Source organism: Osmerus eperlanus, chromosome 14 (assembly GCF_963692335.1).
Source record: "Osmerus eperlanus chromosome 14, fOsmEpe2.1, whole genome shotgun sequence".
NCBI classification, from domain to species: Eukaryota; Metazoa; Chordata; class Actinopteri; order Osmeriformes; family Osmeridae; genus Osmerus; species Osmerus eperlanus.
Window position 1 is genome coordinate 16,768,922 of NC_085031.1, and position 14,951 is coordinate 16,783,872.

General features: G+C 49.7%; 2 protein-coding genes across 2 annotated transcripts in view; one reads left to right on the forward strand and one right to left on the reverse strand.

The window, feature by feature from the left end:
* niban2a (niban apoptosis regulator 2a) overlaps positions 1-9,341 on the forward strand; it is a 25,269-nt gene extending 15,928 nt beyond the window's left edge. Inside the window, exons 7-14 of the mRNA XM_062478829.1 lie at positions 74-178; positions 578-740; positions 2,174-2,361; positions 3,327-3,482; positions 5,088-5,201; positions 5,560-5,667; positions 5,893-6,004; positions 6,506-9,341. Coding sequence (XP_062334813.1) covers positions 74-178; positions 578-740; positions 2,174-2,361; positions 3,327-3,482; positions 5,088-5,201; positions 5,560-5,667; positions 5,893-6,004; positions 6,506-7,518 — 1,959 coding nt within the window. The 3' untranslated portion in view covers positions 7,519-9,341. The remainder of the gene's footprint in view (positions 1-73; positions 179-577; positions 741-2,173; positions 2,362-3,326; positions 3,483-5,087; positions 5,202-5,559; positions 5,668-5,892; positions 6,005-6,505) is intronic.
* Positions 9,342-9,538: 197 nt separating this feature from the next.
* slc31a2 (solute carrier family 31 member 2) lies at positions 9,539-14,644 on the reverse strand. Its single transcript, XM_062478936.1, has 4 exons — positions 14,200-14,644; positions 11,880-11,946; positions 11,304-11,568; positions 9,539-10,562 (listed from the first exon to the last, which is right to left on the reverse strand). Exons 1-4 carry the CDS (start codon positions 14,203-14,205, stop codon positions 10,397-10,399), a joined length of 504 nt encoding a protein of 167 aa, XP_062334920.1. The 5' UTR covers positions 14,206-14,644; the 3' UTR covers positions 9,539-10,396.
* Positions 14,645-14,951: the final 307 nt, after the last annotated feature.

Sequence of the window (14,951 nt, forward strand, 5' to 3'; positions counted from 1 at the left end):
GTGTGTGTGTGGGGTGTGTGTGTGTGTGTGTGTGTGTGTGTGTGTGTGTGTGTGTGTGTGTGTGTGTGTGTAGATCCTGGCTAACCTGGTGATGGAGACCCTCCACCCTGAGCTGAGGAATCTGATTGGTCCTCGTCTGAAGGGGAAGCTGCAACAGAAACAGAGAAGCTGGATGCTGGTGAGTTCTCTCTCTCTCTCTCTCCTCCCACACTCTCTCCTCCCCCTCTCCCCTCTACTCCCCTCTCCTCCTCTCTCCTTCCCCTCTCTCCTCCCCCTCTCCCCTCCTCCTCCTCTATCCTCCTCCTCCTCTCTCCTCCCCCTCTTCTTCTCTCCTTCCCCTCTCCCCTCCTCCTCTTCTCTCCTTCCCCTCTCTCCTCCCCCTCTTCTTCTCTCCTTCCCCTCTCCCCTCCTCCTCTTCTCTCCTTCCCCTCTCCCCTCCTCCTCTTCTCTCCTTCCCCTCTCCCCTCCTCCTCTTCTCTCCTTCCCCTCTCTCCTCCCACTCCAGGTTGTTGTCTGTTCACCAGCATGTCCAAGTGAGGAGTATTCCTTCTGATACTAAGACCTCCCCTCCCTCCAGATCTCAGACGCGGTGTACAGGCAGGTGCTGTCCCAGACCCAGGCCCGGTACGAGGCTCTGCTCCAGGCCTGCGAGGAGCAGCGCTCCTCCCTGGACGCTGCACTGCGTACGGACATGGACCAGATCATCACCTCCAGGGAACACGTCAGCAGCAAGCTCCGGGGTGAGACACACACACGTGTATTATACACACACACGTGTATTATACACACACACCCATGTGTCTTGTACACACACACACGTGTATTATACACACACATTTCACTCCTTATAATAAACCCCAGAGGTAGGATCTGATGTCAGGCTACTGAGAGAGGTTGTGGAGCCACACTCACACACACACACACACACACACACACACACACAAACACACAAACACACTCACTAACTCACACACACACCGTGCAGAAGCGCCCAGACCAGTCCCAGAGCAACTGTACTCCACGCCTCTATTGTGTTTCTACTCAATAAGAATAGAAACTGTAATCCAGACCAATTCTCTCTTCTCAGGTTTCAGATTACACCCGACTGACACGCTTGCTTTGCACTCCACACACACACACACACACACACACAATCACACACACACAATCACACACACCCTCCTCCTCTCATCATCCTCTCATCCCTTTATATATATTCAACTCTCTTCTTTCCCTTCTCTGTCCAGTGATCCTGTTATGTATCTGAGGGTTAAACATGAAGCATCGTACAGTACAGTATAGTACTGTGTAGTACAGTATAGGAACTCCCAGCCAGTCACCTGCCCTTCTGATAGGGGCAGTTCTGGGGTGGGGGGGCAGGGAGAGCCAGTCCCCGTGACAACAGGCTTGGGCCTCCTTAATGTAGATTCTGAATCATTATAATCATGGTCTTTTACCTGCAATGCAGTGAAAAACGATATAGCAACAACAATGTTAAACGTAACTGGCCCCCCTAACAGTGCCCCCCCCCCCCCCCGGTTGAAATAGTCTAGAACCTCCACTGCCTCCTGAGCGGTGCCTTGGCACAAGCACCCTGGGCTGGTCGCTGGCTCTGGGTCGGTTTCCCACGTAGCTGATGTGGAAGAACTGCATTCCTGAAGGAACATAGCAAGCCAAGACCAAGCTAAACCCTGTGGGAGATTTAAGTACAGAACTCAGGTTGTTAGTGTGTGTGGGTGTCTACATTATGGGTTTGTTTATATTTAGTGTGTTTGTGTGTGTATATCTATATTAAGTGTGTATATTCTCTCCTCTCCTTTCACTGTCTATGTTAAAAAAGTTTCGAAAAAATCTTTTTGAAAATCATTTTCGAAAAAAAGTTTTGAAAAGTAGAAACAATACGTTTAGAAAAAAAAAAACGTTTTGAAAGGTAAAAATACAAAATACCCCATCATTGATGAGTACTTGATCTATTGTACTTTGCTCTGCTTTCCTGTACTCTGTTTCGCCCGCCCCTCTCCTCCTCTCATTTCACTGTGTGGCAAAAAAAGTTTCAACGTCTGGTTTTAGATTGATCCTCACACGTCCCCAAGTTCCCTCATGTCATGTTGCAGAGGGTGCTCACTGACCTGCCCAGTAACCACAGACCTCCATGCCCCAACCCCCTCCACAGCCGTGGTGTTGCCCAGGGCAGAGCAGCTCCTGCGGGGCAGCGTCCAGCCCTACCTGGGCTCCATCCTGGAGGCCCTGATGGAGCCCACCAGCAGAGGGTTCTCTGAGGTGAGGGAGGTGCTGTTCCGAGAGCTGGTGGAGGTCAGCAAGAACACACTCAACGGAGGAGGCAAGGAGAAGATGGCGGAGGTGAGGAGGGGCTGGGTTTGGGGGGGCCGGGTCAGGGGGAGTTCAGGGGTGGAACCCACGGAAAAAAGAGACAGTACTTGAGATTGTAACGTGTAATAATCCCCACTTGAATTCCTTTCATTAGTGTCTTTGTTCCTGTGCTGAAAGGGATCTGTAAATCCTCACGTGAACTTTCAGTCTCAAACAATCTATTAAAGTTCAGTGTCTTGCCAAGAATCCTCAACTTCCCTCCCTCCCTCCCCTCCCCTCCCCTCCCCTGCCCTGCCCTCCCCTCCCCTCCCCTCCCTCCCTCCCTCCCTCCCTCCCCTCCCCTCCCCTCCCCTCCCCTCCCCTCCCCTCCCCTCCCCTGCCCTCCCCTCCCCTCCCCTGCCCTCCCCTCCCCTCCCCTCCCCTGCCCTGCCCTCCCCTCCCCTCCCCTCCCCTCCCTCCCTCCCCTGCCCTCCCCTCCCCTCCCCTCCCCTCCCTCCCTCCCTCCCTCCCTCCCTCCCTCCCTCCCCTCCCCTCCCCTCCCCTCCCTCCCCTCCCTCCCTCCCTCCCCTCCCCTCCCTCCCCTCCCTCCCTCCCTCCCTCCCTCCCACCCACCCCTCCCCTCCCCTCCCCTCCCCTCCCTCCCCTCCCCTCCCCTCCCTCCCCTCCCTCCCTCCCTCCCTCCCTCCCTCCCTCCCTCCCCTCCCTCCCTCCCTCCCACCCTCCCTCCCCCCCCTCCCCTCCCTCCCTCCCTCCCCCCCCTCCCCTCCCCTCCCCTCCCCTCCCCTCCCCTCCCTCCCTCCCTCCCTCCCTCCCTCCCTCCCCTCCCTCCCTCCCTCCCTCCCTCCCTCCCCTCCCTCCCTCCCACCCTCCCACCCTCCCCCCCCTCCCCTCCCTCCCTCCCTCCCTCCCCTCCCTCCCTCCCCTCCCCTCCCTCCCCTCCCCTCCCCTCCCTCCCTCCCTCCCCTCCCCTCCCCTCCCCTCCCCTCCCTCCCCAGCACATGGAGAAGATCGCCATGCTGGCGTTCCACCCGGTGAAGATGCAGAGCTGCTATGAGCAGGTGGAGCAGCTGAACCTGGAGGGGCTGCAGCAGAGGTTCGACGTGTCCAGCGCCTCCGTCTTCACCCAGAGGGCTCAGGTCCTCATGAGGGAGGTGAGGGACCGCGCCCGCGTTTACGTAGGCGGCCCGTCGCTCGTTTCAGTGCCACGCTTGCGGACAGTGCATAGGGACAGTACAGCAGGAGGTCACGGATCAGAAACGTATCGTTCTGTAGGACTGTAACGGAGTCGATCGCCACACCCTCACCATTAACACAGGGGTGGGATTATGCTGTACAGAATAAAGAACCATGCCCTCACTATAACCCTTACCTTCGTGATAGTTAAGGTCATCACACACAAGTGAGCAGAGCAGTACAGAACTTTAATGATCCCCAAGGGGAAATTTAATTATTGTGTGGGGAGAATTGTGTACACCCATCTGTGTACCTACACCCATCCTACTTACTAGCATCCCCGAAGGCTAAAGAAAATGATGCAATGACTGGTTAACCTCCAAGGCTGTGTGTCGTGCAGGGCTCTCACTGTGCCAGATAGTACAGCTGGTGGTGCCATCTGGTGGTTAGGATGGGTATCACAAGCACACCAAATCCTGCAGAAACTCAAACAGAATAGTCCTGACTTCTTCTGTGGTGTGTTAGTCCTTCATATCCTGTCTTCTTCTGTGGTGTGTTAGTCCTTCATATCCTGTCTTCTTCTGTGGTGTGTTAGTCCTTCATATCCTGTATTCTTCTGTGGCGTGTTAGTCCTTCATATCCTGTCTTCTTCTGTGGTGTATTAGTCCTTCATATCCTGTCTTCTTCTGTGGTGTGTTAGTCCTTCATATCCTGTCTTCTTCTGTGGTGTGTTAGTCCTTCATATCCTGTCTTCTTCTGTGGTGTATTAGTCCTTCATATCCTGTCTTCTTCTGTGGTGTGTTAGTCCTTCATATCCTGTCTTCTTCTGTGGTGTGTTAGTCCTTCATATCCTGTCTTCTTCTGTGGTGTGTTAGTCCTTCATATCCTGTCTTCTTCTGTGGTGTGTTAGTCCTTCATATCCTGTCTTCTTCTGTGGTGTGTTAGTCCTTCATATCCTGTCTTCTTCTGTGGCGTGTTAGTCCTTCATATCCTGTCTTCTTCTGTGGTGTGTTAGTCCTTCATATCCTGTCTTCTTCTGTGGCGTGTTAGTCCTTCATATCCTGTCTTCTTCTGTGGTGTGTTAGTCCTTCATATCCTGTCTTCTTCTGTGGTGTGTTAGTCCTTCATATCCTGTCTTCTTCTGTGGTGTGTTAGTCCTTCATATCCTGTCTTCTTCTGTGGTGTGTTAGTCCTTCATATCCTGTCTTCTTCTGTGGTGTGTTAGTCCTTCATATCCTGTCTTCTTCTGTGGTGTGTTAGTCCTTCATATCCTGTCTTCTTCTGTGGCGTGTTAGTCCTTCATATCCTGTCTTCTTCTGTGGCGTGTTAGTCCTTCATATCCTGTCTTCTTCTGTGGCGTGTTAGTCCTTCATATCCTGTCTTCTTCTGTGGTGTGTTAGTCCTTCATATCCTGTCTTCTTCTGTGGTGTATTAGTCCTTCATATCCTGTCTTCTTCTGTGGTGTATTAGTCCTTCATATCCTGTCTTCTTCTGTGGTGTGTTAGTCCTTCATATCCTGTCTTCTTCTGTGGTGTGTTAGTCCTTCATGTACAAACTTCCTCTATTGTGTGTGTGTGTGACAGCAAATGGACAATTCCGTGTACACGTTTGAGCAGCTGTTGTGGCAGAGTCTGGAGGCCCCGGGAGGAGAGGACCTCTGCCACACCACCCAGCGCTGCCAGGACAGAGTGCTCAAGGTGCCCTACCACCAGCCTACCAACCAACAAGCAATTCAATGAATGAATGAGTGATTGAACAAACATAAGAATTAATGAACGATATAAACAAAAGGAACTGGTAACAAATTAACTAATAAAAATGCAAAAAAAGGTTTACTAAGTTGAATTTGTAAACAAACTATTAAACTAACTTTAAGACTTCTTAAACAAACAAACTAATGTGATGAGTGACAGGCATATTTTGTGTTGGTATTTTAATGACATGTGTGTGTGTGTGTGTGTGTGTGTGTGTGTGTGTGTGTGTGTGTGTGTGTGTGTGTGTGTGTGTGTGTGTGTGTGTGTGTGTGTGTGTGTGTGTGTGTGTGTTCCCTGTCAGAAATATGACTACGACAGCAGTACCGTGCGTAAGAAGTTCTTCAGAGAGGCTCTGCTGCAGATCATCATCCCGTACATGCTGAAGCAGCTCTCCCCCTCCTGCTCTCCGGTACATCTTCCTTCCAGTCTCTAACCTCCCTCCCTCTCTCACTTATCCTTCCTCTTACCCTCCTCCTGTCTCTCCAGTCCCTGAGCTCTCTCCCCCTCTCTCTCTGGCCCCCCCCTGACCTCCTCCCCTACCATGCACCAGACCCAGTATCTCCAGGTGTCTGGTAGCTCTTGTCTGCAAAGGAACCTGTCTGAACCAGTCTGAACCAGTCTCTGCTCCTCTTAGGAGTTCCCTCGGTTCCAGGAGATGATCTTCGAGGACTTCTCCAGGTTCATTCTGGTGGAGAACGTATTCGAGGAGGTGGTGTTGCAGTCCGTCACCAAGGACATCATGATGGGTAGGTGGTCATGACAACAGGCAGTGTCTTGTGTCTGTCTCCAGCCCCCCGGGTCCTGACTCTCAATCTTTCACTCCCTTTCCCTCTCTCCCCATCTCCCTCCCTCTCTCCCTCTCTCCCCATCTCCCTCCCTCCCTCTCTCCCCATCTCCCTCCCTCTCTCCCTCTCTCCCCATCTCCCTCCCTCTCTCCCCATCTCCCTCCCTCTCTCCCTCTCTCCCCATCTCCCTCCCTCTCTCCCTCTCTCCCCATCTCCCTCCCTCCCTCTCTCCCCATCTCCCTCCCTCTCTCCCTCTCTCCCCATCTCCCTCCCTCTCTCCCCATCTCCCTCCCTCCCTCTCTCCCCATCTCCCTCCCTCTCTCCATTTCCCTCTCTCTCCATCTCCCTCCCTCTCTCCATCTCCCTCTCTCTCCATCTCCCTCCCTCTCCCCATCTCCCTCCCTCTCTCCATTTCCCCCTCTCTCCATCTCCCTCTCTCTCCATCTCTCTCTCACTCTGCAGCTGTGAAGGAGGCCGCGGTCCAGAGGAGACACAACCTGTACAGGGACAGCATGGTCCTGACCAACAGTGACCCCAACCTGCACCTGCTGGGGGAGCAGCCCGGGGTGGACTGGGCCGCCCAGCTGGGGGTCGAAGGTCACGACCTGGAGGGCTCCCTGGGCGGGGGGAGGACCTCTGGCAGGAAGCGCAGACAGGTGGTGTCCATGATCCAGCTGGAGGGGATGCCCCTTCTGCCCTACGAGTCCTGTCTGGAGGTACCGGGGGTGGAGCTCATCCCCGAGGAAGGAGAGGGCGAGGAGGTCAAGGGTCACGGAGGAGGTTGGGCAGAGCCGGATGAGCCCAAGTCTCCCGACAGCGTGGACGGCATTCGCGACCTCATCAACCCCGTGGTGACGGTGGCATTGCCGGTGTCGCCGGAGGAGGCGGCGTGCCATAGCAACGGGATGGAGGTGGGGGCGGGGACTATCTCCCTGGGAGACGGTGTGGAGGAGGAGGTGACGCTCATCAGGACAGTGGTGGAGGAGGTGCGCGCTCGCTCGCCCGCGGGAAAGAGTGGGCAGGAAGTAGAGGAGCAGCTGGCAGGAAGCTGTCCGCAGGAAGTCGAAGAGGGTCAACAGGAAGTAAAAGAGGGTCATCAGGAAGTCGAAGAGGGTCAACAGGAAGTCAAAGAGGGTCAACAGGAAGTGGAGAGCGAGGAGGGGGAATCGTTCACAGAGAACGCTGCACAGGAAGTGGAGATTGCGGAACAGGAAGAGGATAGTGACCAGGTTACTGTGTGCGGCTTGGACTCTGACGCGGAGATGGCCCCGCGACTGGCCGAGTCAAGTCCCCGGTGTCATGACGACAGCGGATTTCAGTCGCCGACCAATGAGGGGCTGGATGAGAACGAGGCTCAGCCAATCGTGGCTGACCCTGAGGAGGTAGCAGTGACTCTGGACCAGGAAGTGTCTGTCGTCCTCAACCAATCAGAGAGCAGAGACCTGCCCCCAGTACAAAGTGTGTATCAGAAATAGCGTATGAGATATGAACGGAGGGAAACATTCCTTTTATGTGATAAATTATTTTTTATTTGCCATTTCATTGTTTATATTGTGCTCGATTTCTTAGCCACAATCTAAATAGATAAGCAGCAGGGGGAAAAACATCTAAAGTATCTAAATGTATTCTTCTTCTAACAGTTACTGTGCTCTCTCTGGATTTTAAACTTAACCCTTGTGCTGCCTTCGGGTCACATGACCCAAAGGTTCATAACGAACCATCGTTGTGTTTACCCAATTTTACCCAATACAAAAACAAATAAAAATAATTTTCTTTTAACCATCGCAATGTGGGGGGTCTGAGACAGCCCAACGGTTAAAAGAAAATGATTCACTTTGTTTTGGTATGCGGTAAAGTTGTCGCAATACGACGGTGGGTCACAATGACTGATGGGTCAGAATGACCCGAAGATAACACAAGGGTTAATACCTTTACTGGATTTTAAATGCTAGGTAACATTTGTTTTTTTAAACCTTTGTGCATGGCACTGAAACTAAGAAATTAGTACTTCCAACCTCAGAATTGGGAAGGCGTATAAATGCTCTTTACACTACACAGCGACTCTCCTAAAGAGTGTACTTAGCACCATAGTACACTGGGAACGCAACACTACAAACTGATGGATGTAGCACCCTCTATTTAGGAACCAGGGGGCGCTGTTCACAAGCTGTAGATTCAACAGTTTCTGTCATAGGTACAGAGCCTCAATTATTGTACATTGGATGCACATTTGTAGTACTTGTAAGGCTTGCTTATTATAGTTATAACTTATACATACACACACACACACACATATTACACAGACGATTTTGATTCGTGTTCATGTTTGTCAGTACCAATCACAATCTTTACATCTGTATTTTGAAGACATGTTTGTTAAAAGAAAATTATGTTGATTTATCTCTTTCAAGGCATGTCTAATTTTACGAGTGCCCGTGTTGTTTTCACAGCGATCAGGATTGCATGACTTGTTCATTACGCATTGATGTGTGTGTGTTGTTGTGGTCGGTGCTATCTTTATCCAGCTCTCTAATGTGTTTTGCTCACCTGTCTGGAAGGTTGGACCTTGTCTGCTGACTGTCGCAGTGCTGGAGTTGGACCTAACAGACTAGCCAGGCTAGCCCTAACCCTAAAACGCTAGCCCTTAGATGCTAGCCCTAAAACGCTAGCCCTTAGATGCTAGCCCTAAAACGCTAGCCCTTAGATGCTAGCCCTAAAACGCTAGCCCTTAGATGCTAGCCCTAAAACGCTAGCCCTTAGATGCTAGCCCTAAGATGCTAGCCCTTAGATGCTAGCCCTAAGATGCTAGCCCTAAGATGCTAGCCCTTAGATGCTAGCCCTAAGATGCTAGCCCTAAGATGCTAGCCCTAACCCTAAAAAACGAAATAATTTGGCCGTCCTGGTTGTTGGAGCAAAGCTTCCTGTGACCCGTCTCACTGTATTCACCAGTGAGACGGGTCACAAATTGAACCATATCTAAATTCAAATTTCTCAGTTGTTAAACACAATCAGGTTCCTTTTTATTATACTTAATTTTGTTTGTGGCCATTGTTTATATTCATAATCTGACGGTTGGCGTTTGATAGAACCGTTTCTTTCTCTTGTTATTTATTATAAGCATCGTGTTGTCCACTACACAATGCTTGTACATTCCTGTCTTTAATAGCTTTTAAATGATTGTATTTTACTTATCTTATGATGAACAAGATATGTTCAATTTTTATCTTGTATCTTGTTCTGTCATTCATCTTTATTTACAATCATCTTTGTATCCATTTCTCTAAAGTAAAAACGACACAATAAAGTCAGTGATTTGTTTTAAATGTTAACACCACACTCGGCTATATTTATTCAATCTCACAAGAAGACATTTAAAACGATCAGTAGTAAGACAATCTATCGGTGTACACCTCACAAAAGTTCAGTCTGTTTTACAGTTCCAGTTTGTTCCTGTGCAAAACCTCAGTAACCCAAATTCCTTGCATGTTTTATTCAAAACAAATGGTACGATTGCATCCGAGTTGGCATAGGGAACGGTAGCAACACGATAAGGCACCAGGGCTCGAGCTTCACATCAGCTCTCTGTCCTGTTCATGGAAACCTCTCCACCACACCTTTGGCTATGCGAGCGAAGATCACTTTCTCAAGGATACTAGCTCATCTAGGGGTTTTTACAGCTCTGGCACATGATCCTAGACTGTCATAGTGGCAATTCCTCAAATGTTGAGTCTTGTGACAAGACTTCTGACTCGATGTTGGCTAGTTCCCCCTGAAATTAGACCTTGGTGTTGTAAAAGAAGAACTACTCCTTAGTACAGTAACTGCTGTCTGAGTATTGCCTGAGTATTGCAGTAGGTAAGCTTAAGCCCTGCAGTGACTCAGCAACGCATAGTGGTTTCAGTAAAATACAGTTTATGACACAGATAAAACTTTGGATTCTGTAAAAACCTCACAAGCTTCCAATCTTCTTGAAAACAGAGCAGATATTAAAAACAATGACATCAGTGATGTCCATCTACCCTCCAACTCCTGTCACACAGTCAAAAACCTGCCAGAAGTTCTGATGGCTAGGGTCATGAGTCGGGACCGTTTAAGAGACTGGTGAAGGGAAAGGAATCTGTGAAAGAGACTAGCCTATCTCTCACCCCTGACGGCCAACACTGTCCCCTTCAACATGCTGCTCTGAGGGGACCCCAGCTCACAAAGTCAGGTGTGACAAAACACTACGCGTGCATTCAAATAACCCCCCTACGACTTCGTCCGAACGCACAGGCACCAAAGAAGAAGTCTACTCCCTTTACGACACGTCCCCGGAAACAGGCGTACGTCTCTCTCTCTCTCGGGTCTCCTCCCTCACATCTCACCCAGGAGAGGGAACGCGAGGAAGTACCCCAGGGTTGACCCCGCGATGACCCCCAGGAAGATCCAGGTGTTGTAGGACATGACGCACAGCATCAGCATGTACGCCAGCACCACCTGCAGGACGTGGAGCAGCGCCTGGACGCCGTGGTGGACCCAGCTGGAAGAGAAGATGGGGGGACCGATCAGGGCGAAAAAAACGAAACCATCGATATTTCTTAGGTGCATTTCCCAAACATGCTCGTAAGGAGTAGGCTAATCTATGCACTTTCAAGAGTTACGAATTTTCAAGTGACACATTAGCTACGATGTCTTTGGGAACGGCCCGTAAAACTAAGATTCGTCCTACGATGGATTCTACGATCAACTTAGGCTTACGCCGCTTTCGGGAAACGCAGCCCAGGCCAGTGGAGCTCAGACTTTATAGGGCGTCAGTAAGTTCACCCTTTTCATGATTTCTGCCCCCCCCCCATAACCATTCATACCCATATTCTTCAGATTTACTCTAATACTTACTGTCTCTCACGTACGTACGCCTTGTATCACATTCGCAACCCCTTTTGAGAAAAACTATTATAGCTCACAATAGACTGATGTCTGATAACCCCACGCCTCCGACACACATGCAGACAAAGCTAGAGAAGCAACTAACAATGTCCAACAAACACAGTGTCCTCTCTACCTGAGACGTTATTCAACCAGGTGGAACCGGTCATCTTGTTGTTTGTACATAACTAAACTGCAGATATTCCACTGAGACAAGACTTTCCCATGGTTGCCATGACCTCAATCACTGCCCTGGCCAAGATAATTACTAGTGCTGGTAACTCAAAATGATGGTGCATTTAACACCTGAGGTTAGTTGGATGAGGTGAGAGGTCAGGGGTCGAGAGAGCCTCACCTGTTCATGACGCTAGGAGGGAGGGGCTCCGCGGGCACCAGCCTGGACTCGGAGGGGCTGGAAGAGAGTGAGGACCCAGAGGGTCCGGGGGCCAGCGCGGCATTGCTGTCGTGGCACTCTGCGTTGGGGAACAAGGGGTTGGGGAAGGGAGGTGTGAAGGCCGGGGGGGCGGGCTGGTGACGGTGCCCCAGCCACACCCTGGACACCTTGAGCAGCTCGAAGAACACCGTCAGCAGGAGGACGACCGCCACGGAGAGAACCATCCCTGCAGACACAAACACACACTCTGAACCCACAAACACACACTGAACCCACACTGAACCCACAATGAACCCACTTTGCTTTGGTAAAACGAACAACCAAGGCTCCGTCTAAGACACTCAAGAACACCTCTGAAAAACGGAACTTCGGACACAGGATGTGATACTGTGTGGTGTCGTCGTCATGACGACACGACGATTTAAACGTTGGTTGGATGTTGTGTGTCGACACAGTACCAGTGGTAGTCTGACTAACTTGTTCTGAATCTCCTCAGGTTTTTTTTATTCGAGTTTTCCTGGAAGTGTTGGTTCGTACCTGCAGGTCCGTGAACATCCCAGAAGTCAAACAGCAGGGTCACACAGCTGGACGCCTCGAAGGTCATCTGGAGGTCAAACAAGAGGGAGAATATACAATCAGGGCCTCATTTGAATCTCCTCAAATCCTTCCTTCCTCTCTTTCTCCCTTCCGTAAGGTCACCAACACTGCTGTGGATGAGGGAGGAGAAGCTGGACATCGCTCTTATGAATCCAGACATCCAAGTTTACATCGACCTGGGACGGCATTGAGACTTGGGATTTATCGCTGCTCCGGTTCAGCTATCTCCAAGGTCACCTCTGGGGCCTGGGAGCAGTCCGTGACCGTGTGGTCGTGTGGCTCTGGCCGTCCTGTTCCACCTGTTCCTTGTTCCCTGCCCCAGGTTCCACACACATGAACAGCAGCTAAAATACCTTGACTGATGATGACAATAACAAAGTGTTCATTTAGCAGATGCCTTTACCCAAAGTACTAGACACATCCCCCTTTCAGTCTATTAATTTACATTTAGTCATTTAGCAGATGCTCTTATCCAGAGCGACTTACAGTAAGTACAGGGACATTCTCCCCGAGGCAAGTAGGGTGAAGTGCCTTGCCCAAGGACACAACGTCATTTGGCACGGCCAGGAATCGAACTGGCAACCTTCAGACTAGCCCGCTTCCCTAACCGCTCAGCCACCTGACTCCACCAATCACAGCTCTGATACATTTCTTTAGATGTGTTGTCATTTTGTACCAACATACTGTGCATTCCTGTAAGTAACTCGGCCTGCTACCGTGCAAAAGATACTTATTTGCTCAAGTATGACTCAAGGAAGTCATACTTTCAAGCCGAGGTCGGTTTATCATTTCTGGTTGAGTGACTGATAAAGGAATGTTGCTCGTCGACAGACTGGCCAACTGTCATTATTTCGTAGGACCGAGGCAGGCTGAATCTGAAACGGCCCACAGACGTTAGCGTGGATGTGAAGCCATATGCGCACACATATTAGAAGTACTGCCTCCCCTTAGACCAGCCATTCCAAACCTTTTCCACTTCGTAGCCCACTTGCATAGCTCAAATATAATTGCCCCCCCCCCGCCCCACACATATCCATTCACTTAATTTGCCCTCATCCCACAAGTTTAACAACACCACGGGAGCCAAACAGTTCGCTTTGACGGCTAAATGTATATGAGCGGTCAAAAAAGAGTGTCCATCAGTGTCACAGTAAAGCACACATTGTAAAGAGAGGTAACTTGCGTAACTATAACCATTCCTATAGTTCCTTATAACATAACGTTAAATATCAAACTGCTATATTGGCTATGCACCGTAGACTGTAGATATGCACACGACAGACAGTGATACGTATTTCCAGGGGAAAATAGGCCAGGTCTAGAATTTCAGATGAAGTTAGAAAGACAACTTTTAATAACCAGAACATGTTACCCGTAGCTATTGCTCTCTTAACCCTACACTCAGATCTCACTTTTTTTAGACAACTTAGGGGGGTCAGATGGCTGAGCGGTTAGGGAATCGGGCGACCCATCAGAAGATTGCCGGTTCGATTCCCTGCCGTGAAAAAGTACGTTGTGTCCCTGGGCAAGGCACTTCAGCCTACTTGCCTCGGGGGAATGTCCCTGTACTTACTGTAAGTCGCTCTGGATAACGCTCTATTGAGCCATGATGACTATAACTAAACTGACTAGTAGGGCCGAACTAATGAATAACTGATTGTGTACAAAATGGTTGGAACTCAGATGAACTTGATTGAATTAGCTCAACTATTCCATTCACTGTGAACTTTGCTGCTAACCCACATGCTTATAGGGGAGGTATTAGCTAGGGTGACCAGATTTGAGTTTGTGAAAAATAGGACACTTGGTCGCGTTAGTCAGATCGCGCAAGAAGGTGGAACGTACCCTTTCCAAAACTTGTAAGGGCGTAATAGTTTGTGAAAGACACAGAGAAACACAAATGTCCGACGAGGCAAAATCCCGGACAATTTTGGGATCCCTGCCGGACGCATTTTTTAGGTTTCGAAAAGATGTCCGGGTAAAAGAGAACGTCTGGTCACGCTATATTAGCTACTATAAAACAACAAAAAGATCAGATCGTTACTGTAGGCCAGTATAGCCTACTTTATTGCGCTATTCATTTTTGTCTCACAAGCAAACGCACGCATACAGTCCAAATATCTTTGTGATATTTCGCTATAATCTAGCATTTGACCTAGATCCATGAGTAAGATATCACAACTATGAAAATGATACACAACCCCATCTTGGTCACGTATTAGGCAATCTCGCAGTATGCAAAAAACAAAACCTTACTCACAGACATGATGAACTTGTTGCAAACAAAGAACAGCGAAACTCGGGTTGTCCAGATTCTTTAAATGTCCATCACAGACGTCAACAGCGTTGGAGCTTCTTTTCCATCACAGACGGAAACTAAATTGGATTGTCTTTTGGCTGAGCTAGCTGGTTACCTTCTCAACAACGCCAACAACGAGGTACACCACCTTTAGAAATCATGCAAGCATCCCCGTCCTGCTGTTTCTGTTGTCTGTAACCGACTTTGGGGCTGCAAAAAGCTAAAAAGCCTACAGACTGTTGCCAGGTTTGGTAGAATTTCCCATGCCAGGACCCTCGTAACCCCGCCCACAAAGAACACAAAACATGTTCTCTCTTCACTGAGGGTCCTCGCTAGATTATGTCACAGTGAGGGGTTTTCTGATTTACATAATAGCACTTGAGATTTTATAGTCGTTTGTTTTTGTTGACATCCTACCGCTGTCATAAAAATAACAATTCATGATTAAATGCATCGAATTAGATTACGGCGGAGGTTCATTTGCAAATAAATCAACGAGACGAACGTTTAAATGTCGACGATTCGGCGAAGAAATCTCAAACCTGGCAACGCTGACTCTACCCCCCCCCCCCCTCCCCTCCCCACAAACTGTCGAGTGCCAAGTGTGCAATATAGAAATACATCCACAAGTGGGCGATGTTAGTCAATGGTCAATGTTAAACACTCTTTCATCTTCGGCGTGTATGTCAGTGCTGAAGCATGGATGTGGACGA

Bases quoted from the DNA above. Each gene is read 5' to 3' on its own strand.
- slc31a2 (XM_062478936.1), bottom strand. The intron at 11,569-11,879 runs GTACGAACCAAC...TTGTGTCTGCAG, and splicing joins GGATGTTCACGGACCTGCAG to GGATGGTTCTCTCCGTGGCG. The intron at 10,563-11,303 runs GTGAGGCTCTCT...CTTCTCTTCCAG, and splicing joins CCTCCTAGCGTCATGAACAG to CTGGGTCCACCACGGCGTCC.